The 16,214-nt window shown below is 54.9% G+C and overlaps 7 protein-coding genes across 7 annotated transcripts; 3 read left to right on the forward strand and 4 right to left on the reverse strand.

Annotated features, from left to right (window-relative positions):
• PG985_012567 (Mpv17/PMP22 family protein) lies at nucleotides 1-778 on the reverse strand (the record flags this gene model as incomplete). Its single annotated transcript, XM_066832333.1, has 2 exons — nucleotides 1-538; nucleotides 603-778. 2 exons carry the CDS (start codon nucleotides 776-778, stop codon nucleotides 1-3), a joined length of 714 nt encoding a protein of 237 aa, XP_066680383.1.
• An 802-nt stretch (nucleotides 779-1,580) lies between these two features.
• Nucleotides 1,581-2,690, reverse strand: PG985_012568 (ER to golgi transport protein yif1; the record flags this gene model as incomplete). Its single annotated transcript, XM_066832334.1, has 3 exons — nucleotides 1,581-1,742; nucleotides 1,813-2,340; nucleotides 2,409-2,690. 3 exons carry the CDS (start codon nucleotides 2,688-2,690, stop codon nucleotides 1,581-1,583), a joined length of 972 nt encoding a protein of 323 aa, XP_066680384.1.
• A 590-nt stretch (nucleotides 2,691-3,280) lies between these two features.
• On the forward strand, nucleotides 3,281-5,386 carry PG985_012569 (SRP54-type protein; the record flags this gene model as incomplete). The annotated part of the gene is made up of 3 exons (XM_066832335.1): nucleotides 3,281-3,517; nucleotides 3,581-5,071; nucleotides 5,141-5,386. The coding sequence occupies 3 exons, from the start codon at nucleotides 3,281-3,283 to the stop codon at nucleotides 5,384-5,386; spliced, it is 1,974 nt and encodes a 657-aa protein (XP_066680385.1).
• A 1,071-nt stretch (nucleotides 5,387-6,457) lies between these two features.
• Nucleotides 6,458-7,580, forward strand: PG985_012570 (carbohydrate esterase family 3 protein; the record flags this gene model as incomplete). The annotated part of the gene is made up of 3 exons (XM_066832336.1): nucleotides 6,458-6,560; nucleotides 6,632-6,855; nucleotides 6,912-7,580. The coding sequence occupies 3 exons, from the start codon at nucleotides 6,458-6,460 to the stop codon at nucleotides 7,578-7,580; spliced, it is 996 nt and encodes a 331-aa protein (XP_066680386.1).
• A 680-nt stretch (nucleotides 7,581-8,260) lies between these two features.
• On the forward strand, nucleotides 8,261-12,327 carry PG985_012571 (uncharacterized protein; the record flags this gene model as incomplete). Its single annotated transcript, XM_066832337.1, has 2 exons — nucleotides 8,261-11,727; nucleotides 11,781-12,327. 2 exons carry the CDS (start codon nucleotides 8,261-8,263, stop codon nucleotides 12,325-12,327), a joined length of 4,014 nt encoding a protein of 1,337 aa, XP_066680387.1.
• Nucleotides 12,328-12,602: 275 nt separating this feature from the next.
• On the reverse strand, nucleotides 12,603-13,688 carry PG985_012572 (uncharacterized protein; the record flags this gene model as incomplete). The annotated part of the gene is made up of 4 exons (XM_066832338.1): nucleotides 12,603-12,978; nucleotides 13,051-13,111; nucleotides 13,176-13,272; nucleotides 13,335-13,688. The coding sequence occupies 4 exons, from the start codon at nucleotides 13,686-13,688 to the stop codon at nucleotides 12,603-12,605; spliced, it is 888 nt and encodes a 295-aa protein (XP_066680388.1).
• A 1,026-nt stretch (nucleotides 13,689-14,714) lies between these two features.
• Nucleotides 14,715-15,844, reverse strand: PG985_012573 (uncharacterized protein; the record flags this gene model as incomplete). Its single annotated transcript, XM_066832339.1, has 3 exons — nucleotides 14,715-14,816; nucleotides 14,926-15,337; nucleotides 15,360-15,844. The coding sequence occupies 3 exons, from the start codon at nucleotides 15,842-15,844 to the stop codon at nucleotides 14,715-14,717; spliced, it is 999 nt and encodes a 332-aa protein (XP_066680389.1).
• Between the last annotated feature and the right edge of the window lie 370 nt (nucleotides 15,845-16,214).

Here is a 16,214-nt window from a genome sequence, read left to right on the forward strand (position 1 = left end):
TTATGAAGCAGCCCGGAGACTCATGTAGATTCCCCAGGCCACACCAGCCAGACCACCGACCAAGTTGCGGCCCTCGATGCTCTTAACGAAAGCGAAGTTGATGATGCTCACCGCGGGCCAGAGGCGCCAGCCAGCCTTGATGATGCTCCAGAACTCGGCCTGGCTGGTCTTGACGACGGCGTCCCAGTCCACGGTGCCGTACCGGGCCCGCTGGGCCCCCGCGAGCCCGAGGAACAGGCTGGCCAGGTACGCGGCGCTCGTGTCGGGGGTGCTGAGCGGGGTGCCGAGGGGCCGGTCCATGGCGGCCTGGACCGAGTGGATGTACAGGCTGAAGAGGTAGGTGTTGCCGAAGGCGCCCAGGGTCTGGTCCAGCACCGTCTTGGCGAGCGTGTTGGCCACGTTGAGCTTGGGCTCGACGAGCTGGTCCTCGCGCTCCTCCTCCTCGAGGGCCTTCTCGTCGTTGGCGGCCGCCGAGGCCACGGCGGCCTTGGTGGGCGACATGTGGTAGGCTGGGAAGCTGGACTCGAGCAAATCTTGCCTGAATTCAAGTGTCAGCAGCAGTAGCAGGAGTAGTGCGTCGGTGTGTATAAGAAGGGACTCACCACATGAAGTTGGGCGGCGTGCTGATGATGGCGTAGACGATGAACTGGAAGACCGGCACCCAATCTATGACCAGCGATACTTCATTTTTATAGGCCGAAAGAGCCTGTGCGAGCAAATTCGACGTCGCCGCGAGGACGGCAGACTGAATCGTTGCGTTGACAATCGGAGGAGCCATCTTGTAAAGCGAGTTTATCTTATATGAAGATCTTGTGAAGGTGTCTCTATGTCGAGTAGGCAGGTGTTCTCCTCTATATTCCGAGTGGTAAAAATTCTAGGAAGCGAGGTAGCTCTATAATGCTATATTTCAATCCAGGGCACACACGCTGTTGCCCAAATTCTGAGTTTGCGAGGGTTAATTTTGAGGCAAACGGCCCAGCGATAAGAAACCAGCAATTCAGACTCTGACACAATGTGAAGCTCGATGATGTAATCAAAGACCAGTTGTCATCGGTTCAGCACATGAAGTATGAACAACAAATCTCTGCTCCAGAACTTGCACGGGATACTACCTGTAAACGTATCTTTTATGCAAGAGAGGGATAACATCAATGTACGGCAGATTGGGTAGTGGGGGTTGGGGAAAGCTGGCAACAGCGGAGCTAGGAGAAATAGCCAATCGAATGACGCCATCATCCGCTACGGCTTTCGTATGGAGCAGACTTCCAAATGTCTAAGGCACTAATCGGACTCGAATATACGGCGCTGGCGGTGCATATGGCAGGAATGCCATGAATTAAGCAGTAAAGCGTATATTGGATATAATCTATTTTTTATTGAAAGTCAAAGGAGTGCAATACTCTCTCCTTTGCTTCGTTGTATCAAGCCAGCCCGTATCAACGCCGGACTCGATCATCACCCCAGCGAGTATTACCTTTTTGTCCAACGACCCCTGAAGTCCACCCAGCCCTCTACCGAACACCCAAGTCCAGTTTTTAAGCACCGCCTATCCGTGCCCAAACTCCATAACTACAAACGCCTCAAGCTCTGGTCAAAAGGAACATGAACACGAACTGGATAACAAATGAATAGGCAAAAAGGAACTGGGTGCGTTGCGCCTTCCTAGATCGCGAATCCGTCTGCATCGTCGACCGCGGGTCTCCAGCCGTCTCGGGAAGCAGCACATATTTCAAAGATCGCATCTAACCTCGTGTGTCAGTCGTTTGTCCTTTCAAAATAGCCGCGTGGGGGATCAAGTATGAGATAGCCTACCAGGAAGAATGCGTTCGCGAACCAAGTGTAACCGAAGATGGCCCAGCCTACGAAACCGCCTGTTCCCTTGCCGTGGTTCACAACTTCGGCCACAGCTACGGTCATGATGACGGCGACGAATTTGTAGCCAGAGTACGCCACGAGGTCGAGAAGCTGCGACTCGTTCGATATGCTCAAGAAGTAGCACGATAGCTTCAGCAGTAAAATGTCCATGAGCACCACAACGCCGGCTGTCGATGCGGTATAACCGAGCAGCTCAGGCTGGAACTGGCCACGAAGGCCGGCTAATAATGTCGAAAGGAGGACGTAAGTGACCAGGGCCATGACCGGAATGTACATGTCCGGGCTGTTGATGTCGTCCCGCGGCGGCAGATACCAGCCTTCTTGCCCGTTGGGGCCCATCGTTTGCTTGCGAGACCAAGGCTTGTGTCGGAAAGGGAAGAGCACTAGGAAGAGCTTGTTGACGACGTAGGAGTTGGAAACGTTGAAGTAGTGCTTCAGCGCGGAGAAATTGACCCATCGGTTGACCTGTGTCGCCAGTCAGCATCAATGCCAATGCTGTGCTTAGTGCCCCTGTCCTCAAGACGTATACATACGTTCTGCTCTAAGTACTCCTGGCCGTGCTTGAAAGCGTTCTGGCCCATTTGCGCGGCGATCTGCGTCGTGGGGTCGTTGATGAAGTTACCATACTGTCCGAACATGTTTCCACCGGGCTGCCCAGGCGTGGGCTGGCCCTGCTGATAGGGGTTGCCATAGTTGTTGGACTGGGGTTGCGACCCGGGCGGCGGCGGCGGCGACCTCAGTTGGGGAACTGTCGAGACATGCTGCGGAACCGGATGGTGCAGCGGTGGCGAGTTTGCGTAGTTTTGGTGCTGCATGTTGGAGGCTGATCGCAAACCGGAGTCGAAATCCAAGCGCGGGCGTCAATGGAGGATGCAAGCGAGTGTCGAAAAGGAAAATCCGTAGCCGGGCGTCGTCGAGAAATCGAGGGGGAGGGCGGGGTGTGGTGGGAGAAAGGATAGCTTCCAACTTCCAGGATAGGAGCTCTTGGAAGGCTTGGGATCGCGAAATGTGTTTTCTTAATTGATCGGAAGCCTGAGTGCTGCTGTTACAGCAGCCTTTCTCCAGAACCACTACGCATACGTACCCCTGCAGGCATCCGTTAATTAAGTTTTGGGGGATATGTGGCTTCAACTGTTGTGGCGTAGGCGTGTGATGACTGGAGCCTTTTCTGCCTTTTAGCGCATGTGTCAATTGAGAATAGGTTCGATACACTCTCCAGTGTCCCCACGGCCCCCGACAGCGCTGTGGCTTGGTATTTGCATCATTCATACTTACCCATCCATCTGTCCCCATTGCTACCTCATCGTGCATCGCGTGGCTGAGCCGTTGAGCTCGAAATCCTTCAAGACTTCTACTTTTCTTCATTCTTGGTCGCACATCTCGCTACAAAGTGCGCGCCAAAAGCATGTTGGACACGTTTGAGATCCTGACCACCTCTGGGGTGGTCCTCTGGTCCCGCTCGTATGCGCAGGTCAGCCCCTCCATAATTAACAACTTCATCACGGATGTCTTCATCGAGGAGAAAGGCGGCGCAGTCGCCGGGGCGAAGAACAACCAGTCGGCGGCCCAAAACCCGCCATACAGGGCGGATCAACATACACTCAAGTGGACTTTCGTAAAGGAACTCGGTATCATCTTCGTTGTACGTATCACACCTGAGAGAAACTAAATCTCCTCCTGCTTTGTCTAACACATGTCTTAATAGGCTGTATACCGGTCGCTTCTACACCTTTCGTGGGTCGACAAACTTGTCGATAACCTGAAGACTATCTTCGTCGACCTGTATGGCGACCAACTCAAAAAGCCCAACACAACTCTTGTCCACTGCCACAAATTCGACGAATACTTCGATCAGCAGCTGAGGGAGCTGGAATCGGCCACGGCTACGAGAGGTGCACCGGCGCCTACCTTTGCTTTGGAGACGGATGAAGCAATATCCGGCAACCTCGGCGACGAACCGCCCCTTCCTCCGGGCTTGAAGCACCGCAACGCCAAAGCTCAAGATGATCTCCCATCTACCGTTGAGTCAACGCCGATCGCCACCCCGACGAGCTCCCGACCCTCGACCCCGGGTGGTAACCATTTGGTGGTTGGAAAAGGCGGGCCAATGAGCAAGATGTCGCGACGCGCGCGCAAGATGCAGAAGGGCTCCCCTGCCCCTATGTCATCGGGCGACGAGTCTTCCGCGAGGAAAAAGAAAGCGCCCAAGAAGGGCAGGAAGTGGGACGCGGATGGCTTTGCCGACGAGGAGGACGATGTGCAACTGGACTACTCGGCCGCCCCGAACTCCATCACGAGCGATAGCGAAGTCGAAGGTCGTTCAACAGCCATTGATTCTGTGGATTCATCGACTTGGGGTGTCAAGACATCCAAGGGACAATTTGTGCTTCGAGACCTGGATGATGAAGTGCATGACATTCTGGCTTCAGCTCAGTCTAAACCTTCTACCACGTCCAATTCCGGGCTATTCGGATCTGGCCTGAACACCATCAACAGCCTGTTTCGCAATGTTGTCGGTGGCAAGACCCTGACAAAAGAAGACCTTGCCAAACCAATGGACGGCATGAAGGAGCATCTGATCAAGAAGAACGTAGCCCCCGAGGCAGCAGTACGCCTCCGCGACAGTGTGGAGAAGGAACTGCTGGGTGTCAAGACCGACAGCTTCGAGTCTATCGATACCCGCATAAAGAAGGCCATGGAGGTGTCCTTGACCAAGATGCTCACGCCTACCTCCTCTCTCGATCTGCTTCGCGATATCGAGCTAGTCACTAGGCCTTCGGGTTTCTCGACCCAGAAAGCGCGCCCCTACGTCATGTCCATTGTTGGCGTGAACGGCGTCGGCAAGTCTACGAATCTTTCCAAGATTTGTTACTTCTTGTTGCAAAACAAAATGAAGGTGCTTGTTGTTGCCGGAGATACGTTCCGCTCTGGAGCCGTGGAACAGCTCAAGGTACACGTTCGCAACCTGAAGGAACTCACGGAACGTGAGGGCGGCCGGGTCGAGATCTTCGAAAAGGGCTACGGCGGCGATGCTGCCACTGTGGCTCGAGATGCCGTTCGCTCAGCCACGAGTGAAGGATACGATGTCGTGCTCATTGATACGGCGGGCCGACGACACAATGACCAGAGGTTGATGTCCAATTTGGAGAAGTTTGCCAAGCTGGCTAACCCCGACAAAATCCTTATGGTTGGCGAGGTAAGTGCAAAATATATATGAGCTACCCCTATTATTCGCTGGATTGTATGACTAATTAGGATCTTCTAGGCTTTGGTTGGAAATGATTCGGTTATGCAAGCACGTAACTTTAACGCCTCATTTGGGCAGGGCAGGACACTGGACGGATTTATAATATCGAAGTGCGATACCGTCGGCGACATGGTGGGCACGCTCGTCAGCATCGTGCACGCGACCAATGTGCCGGTGCTGTTTGTGGGTGTTGGGCAGCACTACTCGGATATCCGAAACTTCTCTGTCAGGTGGGCAGTTGAAAAGCTCCTGAATAGCAACTAGTCGTCGCTCTTGCGATTTAATATAATACCGATGCTGCCGAGTAACAGTCGGTCACCCTCTTGACTCCTAAGCTGTTGTGCGTGGAGCAATGTGAAAACCACCAAAACCTGCATTGAATGCTACTATTCTTGACGTGTTTTAGTAAGTAGATCTAGATACGGAAGCCAAGCTGTTACTTGGTATATTTCATGTTTTATTCATAAAACGTGAAGTCGTTTTAATCAGGTTTACGGCCATCAATCTACATATTGCTAACGCGTATTGTTTGACGTGGCAGTTTTGGCTTGGAAATCCAGCGCTGTAGCCCAACAAGTCTTGGCTGAAGGACCCTGAAAACGGTGGACGACGGAAGGAGTGCCGATCATCTCAACCCCAGACCCGCCCAAGGCTTAAAGCACCTGCCCGCTATCCGTTGACCCATCTTCCCCAGAATTCAGAATTGACTTCGAGAGCACCACCCAATTCAATTTTGAGACATTCGACCTCAAGCAATTGCATCCAGTGTCCTCTTGTGCATGGTAAATTCCCCGGAATCTGCATGCTAACCGTCTCAACAAAAACAGCAAGTCATCGGTCTATGAAGATGTATCAGCCATCATATTCTTCATTGCCGTCCAAGCAAGGGACGTTACACACTACGTAAGACGCTTAAACGGTCGACCAACAGCCAAGGGAGCCATGCTCGGGAACCTGCCGCCCGCTTACTCTTCAATGCTTCCGAGACGCGCGTTCGAAACAGGCGCTCTCGGTGTTCATGGTGTTCTCCTAATTTTATGCCCCTGAGCCCACTGCACTTCATATCAAATACTTGACCATATATCTTGAGGGCAAGCGCATGTCCAGGCTCTTCTTGCCTGCCCAGAGTGTTTCCCTATCGGGTCCCGTGTGCTAGCAACTCATTGCGACCGAACCGTCGTCCTCCCATCGTTTCTCATTGTGCCGGCCCGACAGTTCGAATCGCGTTTGCTCGATCATCAATCGAGTTTCGTTCATTACTGCCTAGCGGGCAGGCCAACCCTCATTCGTAATTTGCGACAAGCCGCTACTACAACGTAGCATACTCTTGGCGAGATGCTGCACCTCTCGCGATCCGCCTCGGTAGTGGCGTGGTGGAGACAACTGCCCAGCATCTACAAGTTGATATCAGTTACTCTGGCTGTGGTGTTTTTGCTTGGTTAGTTTTTGTTCTTGGCGAAATTTATCTATGTTTTCCCACGAATCGGCATGCTAACCATGACCGAGCAGCCAGCGGGCTTCAATCTGGCACAGTAGACGTCAACGAACAATGGACTAGCATAGTGCGTGGTGTTGGAGGACATGGGGCTCTTGGCGGCGGCATACCCATCCGTATCATGTACATTGGAGCCAGTATGACCTTGGGCGAGCACTCGGAAGGCGAGAGAGGATACCGGCAACAGATCCGGGACTGGATCGCCGAAAAGGGCAACCCCGTCAACTGCGTTGGAGCTGTACGTCTTTCGCCACTATCTCGAGATCAAAATCGAAATCGATGTTACTATTTCAGTCGCTGCATACCTCTGCTAACACACAAGTCCAGAACCGTTTCGGCGATTTCAAAGACAACGACGTGCAAGCCTGGGGCGCCCAGCCCATCCAGCCGACGCTGGACCGGGCGCGCGAGATCGTGCCCGCGGTGCAGCCGAACCTCGTCCTGATCAACGCGGGCTCGTCGGACTGCTTCCAGGAGAACACCTGGGGCTCGTCCAACGTGCTGAACCACATGCGCGACCTGGTCGACTTCCTGCTCGAGGCGTCGCCGCGCGCCACCGTCGTCATGAGCACCATCATCATGAGCCCCTGGACCAACGTGGACCGCTGCGTGCGCAGCGCCAACGCGCAGATCCGCCAGGTGAGCCGCGACCTCGCGCGCGAGGGCAAGCCCGTCCTCCTCGCCGAGATGCACCGCGACCAGGGCGGCGCGCCGGGCAAGGTCGTCGACCTCGCCGAGATGGGGCCGGACAACATGCACCCGACCACCGAGGGCTACTTGGTCATGGGCGACGCCTTCAAGGAGGCCATCCTCAAGGCCGACAAGAAGGGCTGGCTGCAGAGCCCGGTGGCCAACGGCATCCCGGAAGATGGGAATGCGGAGAGGATGGCCGAGGCGAAGAAGGAGGACCAATTGACGGAGAGGGGTGTGCGTGGTCACGCTAGGAGATGGAGGGTATTATGATATATCCAAGGGCGTTTTTACTACTATATTGACCTTGTCATATATCCCAGATGGTTCGCGCCACACTATTACAAAAAATGCCAAAGGCTATTCCGTTTTCTCACTACATCAAAGAGCCGGTTAAGCATTGCCTCAGCCGCATACATGCACCACGACTATGCCGAGTATGTGGTGGAGTTGTGTGAGGCCGCCCGGCAGAACGCTACAACTGTTCCAGGCCGCATGCATGTTTTTGGATGTTGCCGTGGGATTGGTCGTCTCTAGCTGAGTCCCTTCGAAATATTGGGCTTGGCGCAAGACAGCTGGGGTTATGGGTGGTATCCCCAACAAGCAAAAAGTCCCCTTGCGGATGTTGTGCTTTCAGCTCATGCCACTAGCTTCACCCTCACTCGACAAGTGCGCCAATATGTATGCAGCCACTCTCAGCTGCAGACCACCTACCCGTCCACGTTATCATGTACCCCAGCTTTCGTTGGGCGTTCTCGCTTCCTGCGGAAAGAAGGGAATCTTCGGCGGATGGGGGCTGGCTAGAGCGGGTTGGTTCTCTTCAGCTCTGAGGACTATATCCCGAGCTTGGCGCCATTTGTTTCTGCGATATCTTTCGAGTTGTCACCGACCCTCCATACATACTTAAACATCATTGTGGCACAAAGAAGTGATTACCTCCTTTATTGTCGAACATGGCGACACCAGCTATGCAAAGCTCCGTGCCGCTGTCAGCAACAACCGAGAGCCCACAGCAGTCTGTACCAGACTGTATTAGTCGAAGTCCAGAAGAAATGATGTCTTTTCCGTCTACCTCTGCTGCTGCCGCTGCCGCCCCGATTCCTAGGACGAACAGCTTCGCGATTCGACGTCGACCTGTGTCTGCTACCCATCATGTCAACAAACCGGCCGTCCAACCGTATGCTTCCCCGTTGTCTCCGTTGCCGGCTGCTGCAACACCCGCAACGGCGGGGACCGGCACAGGCCAGAATGAAAACATCGGCGTGACTACTATGTATACCACCACTACTTCTCTACTATCACCGGGTATACAAGCGAGTAGCAGCGGCATCGTAGCTAGTACTCCTACTCCCTTGCCACCGCAGAGCCCAAACGGTGTACCGGCAAATATGTATATCCCTCCGCCTCCCTCAGGCCCGCCACCGGCATCCCAATATCCCACTTCCAATCCCACGACCGCGAGTCTGCCACCCAAAGAACGCCCACAACAACCGCGGCAGAGTATGATGTATTTCCCCCCACCCCCAGGACAGAGAACCGAGCCAAGTCTCTCCCCGGGCAGCTCCTCCTCTTCAACCAGCAGCCCTACAACCCCATCCTCCGCCTCCGCCTCCATGATACCCCCCTACAACCCGGCCTACGCCACGACGCAACTCCCCCATCCCCAGCAGCAGCCGAACAACGGCCAAGGCCAAGGCAAAGAAACCACCATGCCCATGCCCAGTCTAGGCCCCGCCGCGACCCCGAGCTTCGGCCTGAGCATGAACGGCCCCACGATCCCGCTCATCAGCAGCTCGCGCCCGGACAGCAACTTCCGGCGCCTCTCCAAGTACATCAACAAGGAGTCGGCCAAGAAGGCGTGCAAGACCGGCTATGGATACCTGGCCAAGACGGGCGAGTGGGTAGACAGGATGGCGCAGCCTGCTATGCCTTACCTCGCGGCTACGAATCCGGATATCGCTGCGATGTACCAGTTTCAGCAAGCGCTGGGGCCGGGACTGCAGCAACAGCAGCAGCAGCAGCAACTCGGAGCTGCGGGCGCCAGTGATAGTAGCAGCAGTGATAGTAGTGGATTTGCGGCTGTGGGTGGGTTGGCAGCAGCGGGGCTTGCGGGCTACGCCATGCTCCAGGGGATGGGTGGTGATGGTTTCACAAGTACGACGGATCCAAATAGCAGTTTCGATACATTTACGCAAATTCTGGCGGGTGCAACACAACAGCAGGCGCAGCCAGATCTGTCTGCTCTACTCCAAGGGGCCGCCGGCGGACAGCAGTCTGACCTGATCTCCGCCTTACTACAGCAGCAACAGCAGCAGTCTGGTGATACGACCGCATCTCTACTGGGCAGTCTCGTCGGTGGCATTGCACAAGGAGACCAGGCAGACCCCTCGCAGCAGGTCATGGACGCCATCCAACAACAGACCGCCACATCGACGCAGACTCTGCTCGCGGCCATGCAAAATGACCCTTCGGCGGCTCAGGGGCAGCAAGACTTCGCGTCCCAGTTGCTCGGTGCGTTGAACCAGCAACAGCAACAACAACAACCGCAAGCCCAAGCCGACCTCCTGGCGGCGATCCAGCAGCAGCAGGCAGCATCTACCCAGGCGCTGTTATCGGTCATCCAGGGGGCTTCAACCAATGGCCAAAACTACGGATCACAAGCTTTTGCATCCATCCTGCAACAACAGCAGCAGCAGCAAGCTGCAACTACACAGGCGTTCCTGTCTACGTTGCAGCAGCAACCACAGAAGCCGGCGCAACAGACAAGTTCTGCTCCTCCGCAAGCGCAACCGAATTCGACGCTATCGCCACAGGAACATGCGGCTTATGAAGAGCAGCTCCTTAACGCTGCTTTGCAGCAGCAGCAACAGCAGTACGGAGCATCTAGATTTACGAGCAGCAACCCAGCGACCCACTCAGGCGAAGCGTTCATGCATACTGTTCCCCAAACGTCAACGAATCACTCAGAACCAGCCCCTACAGGTGCATCGCAAAATCCCTACTCCCCAAGTTCTGGCCTAGCTCAAGACCAACAGCCCCTTGCTCACCAGCAGACTGGCGGGCCAAGCCCAAATCAGTACACCGGGACTACGAATAACGACTACTACCCGGTGACACCCCAAACTCATGCCCAGGCTCAAACTTACGCCCAACAGGGTCCATCTGCACCCATATCCTCTGCTCTACCAGCTTTCAACCCCGTTGCTACATCACCACAGTTTCAGCAGCATATTCCCAGTCAACTTGAGCTCGCTCCAAGCAATCACAACTCTCAAAATATAACCCTGCCGCAACAGCAGACTCAGCAGAGCAGCGCCGGCCACCAAGGCGCAATACCACAGCCGACTGCTGCCACGCCGTTTCATCATTTCCCAGACGATAATCTGGCCGCCGCGAATATTCCACCCCTTCCTGCTGGAATCGCTTCTCAACAACAGCAACCGCACCCCCTATCCCACACTCAGCAACCGGCAACATCGGCGGCGGCCGAGAGTGCGGGAGCAGCAGTCAGCATTGTTCAGGCTGCTGCTAGCATAACACCCCAGCAGCAACCGCAGCATATCGTCTCGCAAGAGATGCCGCAAGTAGAGCAATCCCACAGCGCCTCAATAAACACTAGCAACATACCTGAGGTGACGGTTATCCAGCAGTCATCACTCCACGGACAGCCAGCCCCGGAGATCAACCTCTCACCCCCTGTGAAGCTGGAGTCGAATACGCCGCAGCCTCCCCCATCGCCATCCCCGAACACAGCACCCCTCGCTTCGGAACCTCCCATCCCCGAACCGCCAGCAGGCCCAAGGCCGCCCCTGAAGACGGACCAACCCCCCTGGACTCAGCACCACCTCCCAAAATTCGGTATCGAGTCCATCTCGCTGCCCGCCGGGACCACACTCCAGGAAGCCAGCCCCAACACCCTGACCGGCGAGCTGGACGCGCCCCACGGCAGCATAGCCTTCGAGATTCGGCTCCTGTACGACCCCGCCCAGATCGAGCACGAGACCGACTGGCTGCGGCGCGCCGTCTCGACTCAGGATTTCGTCATTATCGAGCCATACCGCTCCTACCCCTCTCCCCCTGACTTCGTGCCGAGCAGTAGTTCTTGTCTCCCAGGAAAAGAAACCACTGCCACAAGGGAAGGAGCGAAAGCCCAAGCCGAAAGCGGCGCAGAGGCAGCGACAGCTACCACAGCCGACGATGACGACGACGACCTCGACATCATCCCACAATCACAAATCCATGCCCTGACTCTAGCATCGAACACACCAGATGACGACGGCGACATCATGGCCCTCCACAAGCTCGTGGCCGTCCCTCCCCCTATTCCTCTTCACGAACTTCCTCCTCCTGCTTCAACCACGGCCTCGTCTTCTCCTTCTACGCCCCGCTGCTGCCTCCGCCAGACCTGGACTCGCACCCCGTCAAGCGTCTCGCGGCGACCGTGCTGGGCTCCATACTGTGGGCTGATCGCAGCACCTCGTGTAAGGTCGTCTCCGAGAAACTGCTGGGGACATGGGTGTTGCTCACCCCATTGAACCCATCTCCCTCCTCGCCAGGCCCTAGCGCCGCAGTCGTGGGAGTTGATGGGACAGTGGCCTCGTCAGCAACAGTAGTCATGAAAAGACTGACTGGGGCATCCGTGGGCACCAAAAACAGAGAAATTGACATCTCCAAGGAGGCATTGGTACAGCAGTACGAAACAAAGGCACTGCGGTTCATGGAAGGTCGAAGATATACATATAGCAGCGACATCGTAAATGAGAATTCCGATATAGTAGGTGGTGTGTACAGAGATGACAATTCTAAAAGGCATGGTGGAGAGGAGCCATACCTTGGGCAGGAAAGGGCTCACTTTGACTCGAACCACACCAGAGGTCGTTTCGAGATGTATGAGTACCTAGATGGCTCCACCCACCTAGTGCTGACCGAGGATGATACGGGAAGCGTGGAAGTGCAAACTATCAAGCTTACAGATCAAGGCATGCTTGTCAGAGGTAGGAATTACATGAAAACAGCATAGCTGTCTTTGATGTTGAGAAGAGGACTCATGTAGAACGTGGTCTTGAGCCGTGACGGACTTTATTGGGATATGTTCCATTTCTTTGTCAGGGACAAGGTGATATAGCTAAGACTAAAATTGCCCCCCAAAGCCAATGCATCTTCAGCTGATAATCAACACATTAACTTCCCATAGATATGTTAACAACAGCCAAAGACAAATGCCAAGTCCCAGATAATGTTATGCCTCCATCGAGATGAGTCATGCATTTCTCCCACGAACCTTCTTCGGCTGCTCTACCAACTTAGGGCAGACGTAGTGGAGGGGCCGCCACCGATGCCTACACCATAGTCTGGATTCTCAGACCATTGTACAGTGAAGTCGTAAGGCTCTTCTATCTGGGGCATGGCCAGGACCTTGCCGTTAGAAACAAGCCGGTAGAACTGGACCTGTTGGTCTAGACCAAAGTCATGAGTTGTGTTCGATCGATCATATACCATGACCGCTTCGAAGTCGAGTTCCACAAAGCCAGGCATCTTGGAGGGATCAGCAACACCAAGGGCACAGCCGGCGTAGATAGTAGTGCCGTCGCCCGAACATATGGGGTAGCTGGTGACACTAGTTTGCTCGATTGTCACCGAGTTGGTTGTGTCCTTGAGGTTCAAAAATGTGCTGACAACATAATAATCATTAGTATGGCGCGTCAACCCCCGTATAAGCTGCGGGATATCAAGGAGAACTTACTAAGAAGCAAATGTTGTGTTGGTAACGCTGATTTGGATAGAGACATCATCCCCAGCAGTCACTGAAGGAAAAGTTACGTCAGTATGGCGAAACATTTTGCGCGGCACGGATGGTCTGGAACATACGGTTGAGCAGTGCTGACTGGGAAGAATTCAGGTCTTGCCGAGGTTGGTATGGCCAGCTGGTCCAAGCCGAAGGTGTGGTGAGTCCATCAGATCCCAACTGCGATAGCTAGTTAGCGAGGGGACAAGATCGAGACAGCTTGCAAGTATATGGCAACCAACATTGGCGTTGATACCCATGTGAGGTCCACGTAGATTGCAATCGGCCTTGGAATTCGCGTCGGTTACAGCGTAGATGCCGCATCCTACGCCCAGCTGGTACGGGGCACCAGCACTGCTCTGACCGGAAGCGAAAGTGAGGTTGGGCACAGTCAAGGTAGCCTCGAGAATCGTGACGCCAGGACCGCCATCTGAGGTGTGCTGGGGAATTTCAACATAGCCTCCAGCGGATCCGGGGTCATCCGAGATGGAGATGCCTGGCGTCTGTCGGGGAAGAACAGGAACATGGGGGACCTTTGCAGCCAAGGCAACGTTGGGGACGAAGCCCAACAAGAAGGCGACTTTCTGCCACATCATGTTGGCGACGGATTGATGATAGTGACTGGACGAGAGGGCTTGGAAGGAATGGGCACAAAGACAACAGAGAGAGAGTGGGTGGCTTGAGGAAGACTTGCAGCTGATTCAGATGAGAAGATGGTGTAGAGAGGCAGTGAACTCGTTGATGATATCGCGTCTGGGGATCTGGTGTTGTGTGATGAAAGTTATGGGAGAAGAGAAGTGAAGGGTGAAGGTAAAGTAGAATTTATTGACGAGGAACAGGTAGAGAGAGAGAGAGAGCGCTAATCATCCAGAGGGTCCAGCAGTTTGTCATCTCAAGCAACGATATAACTGGCAACTGCTCAGGGGGAAGTTGCGTTAGAACAGCCATTTACACGTAATATAGCCACTCGAGGCAAGAACACGACTGTCGTTGTCGAACGTTGTGGAGCACAACCTGCATGTGCCTACGCAGTTGGACTGTTTAACATGCAATGTTCTGTGGAAGGGACGGGCGGGATATGCACCTAGACCTCTGCCATCTCTCTCTTTCCCGACAGTAGAATGGAAGAGATGACTCACCCCAGATGGTTAAGAACCGATATTAGTAACCTTCGTGGTTTCCTCGCCTGCCTGGTTCATTGAGCTACAATCACCGCCTGCACTCAAGGTTGCGAACGAACTTCGAGTTCCTTGCAACACGGTGTCAGCTCTCGTCGCACTTGCCGCTGCACACTTCACAATCCTCAACTTCACTTGGCAAGATAACCCATGCATGTAATCGCAAGGAACGGACCACTTGGGCAGACCAAGGTAGCGTAGCCCATTGGTAAGCCCAGATAATCACTACTATCGTCCTGAACAAGCGGGCAGGCATCGGTAGGTATCCATCAGCTCTCACATTATCTTTAGTAGTGGGTGTTTAGCTAAGCCCATATGTATAGAAGACAGTGCAGTTCTCTAACTCTATGTTACTACACTGGTGTATTAGTCGTGTACATCGGCGATAGTCTCTCTTCATGGCCGGCAACAGTAGTCTTCCACCATTCCTTCTCAGAAGTCCATCTATATGCCAGGAAGCCCAACAATGTCTCGTAGCACAGGTATCCATCGGGGCAGGATGTAGACCGGGTAGATGCCGACAAAGGCTGTCATGAGTCCAGTGAACTGTCAAGATCAAATCGTCAGCATTGAATGTCTTTGCGGTTTCGTCTTCCGGCAGTGGAGAGAGAGAGAGAGAGAGAGAGAGAGAGAGAGAGAGAGACTAGATGGTTACCTTTTCGAACCAAGTATGGAAATAAATAGCCGTCATCAGCAGCATCCAAAGACACAGCCCAATGACAATCAGAGCAAACCTGCCTCCGAGTCCCAGCGTCCGATGCTCAGTGGTGTTCTCCTCCCGGCCTTCCATCTTCTCCGCCTCGACACCGGCGCCCTTGACAGCCCCATCGCCCATAATAACGGTGCGCTCATCATGTCGGCCCGCGAGGGCCCCAACGCGAACAGCGACCCAGCCGACCTCCTGCAACAAGAACCAGCTGCCCAGGACGAGCAGGAAGACGTGCCCACTGATATCGTGGCCCCCGCTCCAGCGCCCGCCGGCCGCCTTGCACGCCACCGCCGTCACAAAGTCGCGCGCGCCCACGTCCTTGTCGCCCCTGCACCACGTTGCTCTCCGCGACCGCGCACTGCCCGCCCGTCAGCCGGAACCCGCGGTCGATGAGGGCAGGGCCGAAGCACCACTGCGTGACCAGAAACCACCAGCCCGTGACGGCCGCCCACCGCAGCGCCGCGCGCGCCCGGCGCGCCGTGCTCGCCGCCGGGACCGGGTGCGTCGCCACGAACGCGAAGAAGGCAACCGTGATCCAGGCCCAGCCGCGCTTGACGAAGAGCACGTTGAGTAGGTTGTCTTTCCGGGCAAAGTAGCTGGGCGCCAGGTTTTGGACGTGCGACTGCCCCGTGCTGTCGTAGGGCGCCGCGCGCGTCTGCGGGCTGAGCACCGAGAAGAGCGTGCCGAATGCGAGGACGGTCGGGTAGAGGATCAACGCCAGGGTCTCGAGCGAAGTCGGGAGCTGGGGCGGGTTTCTCGCAGCGGTCGTCGATCGGGGGGTCGAAGGTTCAGGCCCGTCGCTGGTGGTGGTGGCGGCCATTTTGTTGAAGCGCGACCTCACAGAAGGATTATTTGTATCGGCCATCGAGAAGGTTTCTTATTAAGAGAATGTCGAGAACAGTTGCAGGCGATTTGGAAGGAGGCGCAGACTGCGTATAGAGAGATGGTTCTTTGTTGGTGGGTGAAAGGGACTGAATAACGATGATTGGACACAGTTATGGTCGTTGCTGTGTCAAAAAAGATGGACAAGTGCGCTTCTAGATGCAGATCTAAGTGCACTGAAATTCCGATTCCAGGTTTTTCCAAGCAACCAGTGGTCAAGAACCGTTGTGGTAGGCCACCAGCACGAAGCAATTTACAGAATTGCCATCCTGTCTAAAGCCCACCTAGCCTACATATGACGTTTACGGCAACACATGCAGGGCGGGCCGCTAGTCAAATACGCCACCGTTGCC

This window comes from Apiospora marii, assembly GCF_038362585.1.
Source record: "Apiospora marii strain CBS 49790 chromosome Unknown utg000009l_segment0_segment0, whole genome shotgun sequence".
Classification (NCBI taxonomy): Eukaryota; Fungi; Ascomycota; class Sordariomycetes; order Amphisphaeriales; family Apiosporaceae; genus Apiospora; species Apiospora marii.